Raw genomic sequence first — 7,293 nt, forward strand, 5'->3', positions numbered from 1 at the left:
AGCCGTCGGGGCCAGGCGGGCGAGGGACGGATCCTGCCCGCTGCCCCCGGCCCTCGCCGCGACCCCACGGGAGAGCGGGGCCAGCGCTGGCCGCCCGGCCGCCCGCGCCCACCCGCTTGCATCCCCCTCTGTGCCGCGGGGCTTGCGAGACACCCCCGGGAGCCAGACCTGGTCGGGGCAGAGGGTGCGCTCCGAGGAGGCATTAAAGAAACAAAAAAAAGGAAAGAGAGGGAAAAAAAAAAGAAAAAGACAATATATATAAAATAATAATAATAAATCAGAGGTGACCCGGAGCTGGGAGCGGGGTGGCCAGTGTGCTTTGGGAAGAGAAGGGAGCAGGGCAGAGGGGGAGGGCGGGCGGCGGAGGCGAGCGGAGCAGGGGAAGGGAGCGGCGGCGCGGTGCGGGCCGGGCCGGGCGGCGGGAGGCCGGGGCGGCGGCGGGCGGGCGGCGGGCGGGCGGAGCGGGGCGCTCCGGGCGCTGACATTTGCAGGCTGCCCTCCTGATTGGTCCCTGCGCCGAGCTGCTCACGGGTTCATTGAAGTGTTAAGCACCTCCCCGTCTCTCTAAAGGACATTATAATGCAAGAGACCCCCTTTTTAACCACACACCGAATTTTCTTTCATTTAGGCGATCTGTATATATCTATATCTTATATCTTATATCTATTTTAAATAACTTAAGGCCGCTAAAATTTGGGGGGGAACAGCCTTCGCCCTGGAGCGGTGCGCGATGCTGTCTCACGCCGACCTCCTGGACGCCCGTCTCGGTGAGTTTCCCCCAGCACCCCCCCGCCCCGCGGCGGCTGCACCGGCGGCGGCGGCGAGCGGGGAGGAAGCCGGGGCAGGAAATTGACAATTTGTTCCTTATTTTACCTTAATGCGATCTAAATGGGCTAATTCCTTTAAAAGTAATTGTACTGTATTAAAGTTTAATTTGATTTAACATCGTCTTTAAAAAAAAAAAAAAAAAGAGAGAGAGAGCGAGGGAGACCTACGGAGTGCGTAGATCTACAACGAGTTGTGGATCATTTAATTCCTTTTTCCCTGTTTTTATACACATACCTATACATTATTGCGATTATGATGAGTATTATTATTTTAGGACAGATGAGCTCGATGGTATTTACGAAGGAGTTCGGGGTGGCCTTTTCCTGCTTGTTTGCTCGCATTCTCCTCTCTTTTCTTTCTTTAAAAAAAAAAAAAAAAAAAAAAGGAGAGAGAGGGAAAAAAAATAAATGTAGCTACCTATTTATGGTTATTCATGCGCTGGCTTGGAGGAGCGGAGGGAGGAGAGGGGAAAGGTGGCCAGGCTGACCGACGTCCCGGCACATCTGTCGGGGAGGTGAAGCTGCCGGCAGCGGGGCGGCGGGGGTCTCATTTCCTTCTCTCTGCCCCTTCCTTTCTTCCACCAGCTTGGAAAGCCCCAAGCCCGGCAAAACTTGCCCTCCCCCCCGCTCCCCTCCCTTCTTCGCGTTAGGGGAGGCCCGGCGGGGAGCTGGTTATTTAAGGGGGATGAGGGGCGGCTCGCCCTAAAGTTTTCTCTCCCCTGCTCCGAGTCGCGCCGGGCCGGGGGCTGGGGCTGGGGCTGGGGCTGGGGCTGGGGCTGGATGCCTCTCGCCGGCTCGGCGAGCTGGAAAGCGGCTCCGATGGACACCTGCGGGGCTGAGCCCGAGGCCGCCTGCCCGGCTGCAGGGGAGTGACCGCGGCTCGTTTGCTTCTGCAGGGATGAAAGATGCGGCCGAGCTGCTGGGACACCGGGAGGCGGTGAAGTGTCGGCTGGGCGTAGGGGGCTCGGATCCGGGGGGACACCCGGGAGATATGGCCCCCAACTCGGACACGGTGGAAGGGACCACCCTGCTGCCGGGGGAGGACATCACCACGGTGGGATCCAACCCCAGCTCCTTAGCCGTCAGCGCCAAAGACCCCGACAAGCAGCAAGGCCAGCAGGGCGGCCAGAACCCCAGCCAGGCTGGGCAGCAGCAGGGGCAGCAGAAGCAGAAGCGGCACCGCACCCGCTTCACGCCGGCGCAGCTCAACGAGCTGGAGAGGAGCTTCGCCAAGACCCACTACCCGGACATCTTCATGCGGGAGGAGCTGGCCTTGCGCATCGGCCTCACCGAGTCCCGGGTGCAGGTATGAGCAGCCCCCCACCCCACAAAAAACACCCAACCCCAGCCCCTCCGTGCAATGCCCGTCCCCGCTGGTCCCTTCCCCAGAGGCGCCCGGCGATGCCCGGGCTGGGGCCAGGCAGGAGGGGGAGGGGACAGGAGGGGGTGTGTTGAGGTCTCCCCCAAATCTCGGTCGAGGAAAGCTGCCCCTGAAAGCAACAGTTTGGGCGGAAAACCTCGAACCGCGCTGAATCCCGTCCCTTCCTGCACGCGAAACCAGAGCTCTCCCTGCTCGAGGGTGGCAGCGCCGGGGGCTCTGCACCCCGGGGCGCCCCCTCGCCCCCCTACACCCACCCGCATAGCCGCGGTCCCGGGTGGGACGCGGGTGGAGCCGCCCCCTCCCCGCGGCCCACGCGTGGGCTCGGAGCGGGGCAGGAGACAGCGAGGGGAGGGGAGGCAGGGTCTGCGCGGTAAGGGGCGAGCCCGCACAGCCAGGGCATCGCCACGGTTTGCCGGTGCCGGTGCCCGGCGGAGGCGAGGCCGTGCTCCCGCTCCCGTTCCCGTTCCCCGCCCGCCCCCCCGGGGCTGCTGTCCGGGGTCCTGGCGGAGGGGCTGCGGGGAGAGGAGAGGGCACCTGCATCCCGGCGGCTGTGTCCGGAATCGGAGTCCAGCCCCGCTTTCGGTGTCAGGTACGGCGGGGAAGCGAGTAGGGTGCATTTCCCAGCGGGGTGTATTTCCTCCGTCCTGCCTAAAGCCCGTGCTTACACGAACACGCGCATGCACGCAGGGATGCACACGTAAGAGACCGTTTAGCCCCGCAGACTGGGGAGAAATTTGGGGAACGGAGAGATGGATCTCGCTGCCAGACCACTCAGGCGCGAGATTTGCGGGCTGATTTAGCGGCTGCCCGCCTTGAGCCTCGCCAGAGGCACAGAAACACGTACAAAAATGCGCTGGGGATGCGCTGGGAGCCGCGCACCGGCAGCGCCGCTGCTCTTTGCCGGAGCCGGAGCTCAAAATACCCCTCGGCGAGCCCGGGCTCCTCGGCTAAACACAGGCACGCTGACAGAAATGCCTGAGCAGAAACTGCCCCTGCTCCCGAATGTGACAGCAAATGCACGTCTGCTTTTAAAAAGTAAAACAATTTGACCCAACCTACACGGGACTATAATTAGTTTAAATTAAGAAAGAAATTAGATTCACAAATAAAATATAATTGGACAACTGACTCTATGAAAAAAAAAAAAAAAAAAGAAAGAAAACGAGGTCTATTAAACTTTATTGGGTTTCCCAAAGGTTAATGATACCAATTTCAATATTAGGAGTGTGGTAAATGAAGTAAAATATAAAATATAAAATGGAAATAGTTATTTTCTAACAGCACATCAAAGAAATTCGTAGGAAGAAAGACGAAGTGTTTTAATGGCCTCAGCATAATCTTAAACCGATGATAATAGCTCGAGACTGCTGATAAAAACAGTTTAATAGAGTGGCAATTTAAATATTTTTTACAATAATGTTCTGTAGTTTAAAAAGTAATCAGATCAACATAACCTTCTTAATTAACACTTCAGAATGATTAACATTATGTAATCTAGTGCAAAATAATTTATGTAAAATGTATTTACTTCACAATCTACTGTATCACTGCTCCTTGACCAAATTTAAATTAAATAGTAATTGGTTTATGTTCTTATACGAGTACTTTATAGTTTTCTTTATAGTTAACAGATTGCCTACACATTCCTTGCAGTACGAGGGCTCCATGCTGATTAAGAAGTGATCTAAATAGTTAATTTATAGCGGCTGTATATGTTTTTAAGGGTTTTAGATGCTAGGATAAATTACCTCTTCCCTCGTCTTAGATCTGTATTTAATGTATATGATACATTTAAATAATTATTAAAACGGCCGGTGCTTAAACGGGAGTCCAATTCCATGTCTGATATTGCTCTGCTTTTCAGGCTGGTGTAATAAAACCATTCTTTTTATAGCATGCCATTATTAGAAACCAATTTCAGAATTATTTATAACCTGGAATGGCTTATTAAGCAGCAATGCGAGAATCATGCAAATTACGCGATCAAATGCAATATAATAAGCATAATCATTAGTCTCTAGCACGGATTAATTAACTTTCAATATTTTATTTACATAAAAACCAAATCAGTGAAATAACTTCTGCACAGTCAGGCTTGCCTTTCAATATTTTATACGAACAAAAATAATGTGCTGTAATTCCATTGACCGTGTCCCCCACAATGGTCCCGTCACCTGCCACGTCTTAATAGGGGACAAGCTGAGAGTATTTTCTAGTTTTCTAATGGAATGAGAAATTGCATTTTCTTCCTCTCCCAGCACTATTAAAGTGTAATGAATTCGGCCCAGAGTTCACGGCTGGCTGATCGAAATGAACCTGAGATCTGAGCTTTAATACAGCTCTCCAGATTTCCTACCAAATCTTCACATTAATCATCCGCTGGATTCCAATGAGATCTTCATAAAGCTTTGGCTCCTGGAAAGGAAAAAGAAAAAAAAAAAAAGAGGAAAAGTGATATTCTCTCCCCTTCTCTCTCTATTTCTAACACATTTATAGCTGGGGAATTAAACGGGTTATATATTTTAAAATACATTTACAGTATGTCTATATTACTGTAACAGCGGATATCATCAAGGTAGATTTTTAGATTCCAACGTCCATTAGATTGTCACTGTTGTATTAACAATTTTCAGGTGCTAGTTGCATTTTAAAAGGAGTCCAAAGTTGCCAAATGCTCGTGGTTAATATATTTCTAGAGTTGTCATGTGTGCATTTTCAAAATCTCCCCCAGGTTTTCTCTGCATTTTAATCTGTCATGCACTAGTTTTCAACTGGAAACATTCACATTTTAAAAGCATATGCAGTATAGCTATGAACTGAGGCGATCAGACCTGATGGAGATTCTTTACAACACCAGTAAACCATGAAACATAAAAGATTTTGTAGCCGCAATTTAACTATTAACCCTAAAACATAATTGAACACGATTTTTCGATTATTCATATAACATTTAGTTCCTTAACAGCTGTTCATTCCCGCTAATGGGCGCGGGTATTTCTCAGCGCAGGTATCTAGCATTAAACGAGAAACTCCTGCAGGTCGGGGGACAGTAGCGCTCCTCCAGATTTCGAGCGGATTCCTTTTTTTTTTTTTTTTTTTTTTTTTTTTTCCCCTCCGCCCCCGTAGCAAGCATTCCGCTGCGCTGCAGCGCGACCCACAAAACCATCACTGCCCCGAGCAAAGCGCCCGCTCACACCAACCCCCCTTGTGCTAAAACAACCAAAACCAAGCGGCTGCGCCCGGGGGGCTCGGCCGGGGGTCCCCCCCTGCTGCCGGCCGGGGGTCGCCTCCCACGGCGCCGAAGCTCTTCCACGCCAGGGCGGGAGCCGTGGCCCCGTCGTTTATTTCCGTTTGGCATCGCTGTTGTTATTATTATTATTATTATTATTATTATTATTATTATTATTATTATTATTATTATTATTATTATTATTATTATTATTATTATTATTATTATTATTATTATTATTATTATTTTCTCTTTCGGGGGGAGGCCGGGCACGTCTCCCCGTGCCTCGCCTCCTCCCGAGCGAGGGAGGCTGCAGGCAGCTCGCTCCCGGGACGGGCGCGTTGAGCCCTGGCGCTCCCCAAAATCCCGGCCGCTTCATCAGCCGACCCGTGGCGGGGCATCCCGTGGGGCCGGGCCCACGCAGGCTGCGACAGCGGCCAGGGACAGGCCCCGGGAGAGCGAGAGGGGGACAGCGGGGAGAGGAGCGGGCGGGGAGCCGGGGGAGGCTGCGAGAAGCAGAACCGCGCCTCCGCGGGGAGTGGTGACCCCGAGGGGCTGTCAGACCCCCGACGGGGCTGGCGGGCACCCCGACCCCGCTCCCAGCACCCCTGTCCGGGCCTCGGGGCCGGCGGCGGGGAGCGGGGGCTCCGCGCCCCCTAGCGCCGCGCCGGGTGCGCCCCGTCGGGGCGGGTGTCGCTGACGGAGCCTGTCCGTGTCCCCCCCCCGACCCCGTGTCCCCCCCTTCCCCGTGTCCCCGACAGGTCTGGTTCCAGAACCGGCGGGCCAAGTGGAAGAAGCGCAAGAAGACCACCAACGTCTTCCGCGCCCCGGGCACGCTGCTGCCCACGCCGGGGCTGCCGCAGTTCCCCTCGGCCGCCGCCGCCGCCGCCGCCGCCATGGGCGACAGCCTCTGCTCTTTCCACGCCAACGACACCCGCTGGGCCGCCGCCGCCATGCCGGGGGTGTCGCAGCTGCCGCTGCCGCCGGCGCTGGGCAGGCAGCAGGCCATGGCGCAGTCCCTGTCCCAGTGCAGCCTGGCGGCCGGGCCGCCGCCCAACTCCATGGGGCTCTCCAACAGCCTGGCCGGCTCCAACGGCGCCGGGCTGCAGTCGCACCTCTACCAGCCCGCCTTCCCCGGCATGGTGCCCGCCTCCCTGCCGGGCCCCAGCAACGTGACGGGCTCGCCGCAGCTCTGCAGCTCCCCGGACAGCAGCGACGTGTGGCGGGGAACCAGCATCGCCTCCCTCCGCCGCAAAGCACTAGAGCACACAGTCTCCATGAGCTTCACCTAATGGCCGCCGCCGCCCCGCGCCGCCGCTGCCGACCCCGACCTGCGACCCCGCCTCGCCCTCCCCCGGATCCGTCCCTGTCCCTGTCCCTGTCCCTGTCCCTGTCCCTGTCCCTGTCCCTGTCCCTGTCCCTGTCCCTGTCCCTGTCCCTGTCCCCATCTCCATCCCTGTACCCAAACCCAACCCAATCCCCATCTCCGTCCCCGGATCCGTCCCCATCCCAATACCCGTCCCCGTTCCCATGCCCAACCCAATCCCCATCCCCATCCCTATCCCCAAATCAATCCCCATACCCGTCCCTGTCCCCGTCCCCGGTTCCGTTCCCATCCCCATCCCAATACCCGTCCCCGTTCCCATCCTCATCCCCAACCCAATCCCCATCCCCGTCCCCATCCCCATCCCCGTCCCCGTCCCCGTCCCCGTCCCCGTCCCCGTCCCCGTCCCCGTCCCCATCCCTAACCCAATCTCCATCCCCAACCCAATCCCCTTCCCCATCCCCGTCCCCTTCCCCATCCCCATCCCCGTCCCTGTCCCCAACCCAATCCCTATTCCCACCCCCCTCCCTGT

The 7,293-nt window shown here is 55.8% G+C and overlaps 1 protein-coding gene across 1 annotated transcript; it reads left to right on the forward strand.

Annotated features, from left to right (window-relative positions):
• The first annotated feature begins 730 nt into the window (after positions 1-730).
• On the forward strand, positions 731-6,729 carry OTP (orthopedia homeobox). The gene is made up of 3 exons (XM_032206755.1): positions 731-767; positions 1,724-2,133; positions 6,199-6,729. Exons 1-3 carry the CDS (start codon positions 731-733, stop codon positions 6,727-6,729), a joined length of 978 nt encoding a protein of 325 aa, XP_032062646.1.
• Positions 6,730-7,293: the final 564 nt, after the last annotated feature.

Source organism: Aythya fuligula, chromosome Z (assembly GCF_009819795.1).
Source record: "Aythya fuligula isolate bAytFul2 chromosome Z, bAytFul2.pri, whole genome shotgun sequence".
In the NCBI taxonomy this organism is placed as follows: domain Eukaryota; kingdom Metazoa; phylum Chordata; class Aves; order Anseriformes; family Anatidae; genus Aythya; species Aythya fuligula.

Bases quoted from the DNA above. Each gene is read 5' to 3' on its own strand.
- OTP (XM_032206755.1), top strand. From the start codon at position 731: ATGCTGTCTCACGCCGACCTCCTGGACGCCCGTCTCG. The intron at 768-1,723 runs GTGAGTTTCCCC...TTGCTTCTGCAG, and splicing joins CCTCCTGGACGCCCGTCTCG to GGATGAAAGATGCGGCCGAG. The intron at 2,134-6,198 runs GTATGAGCAGCC...TGTCCCCGACAG, and splicing joins TCACCGAGTCCCGGGTGCAG to GTCTGGTTCCAGAACCGGCG.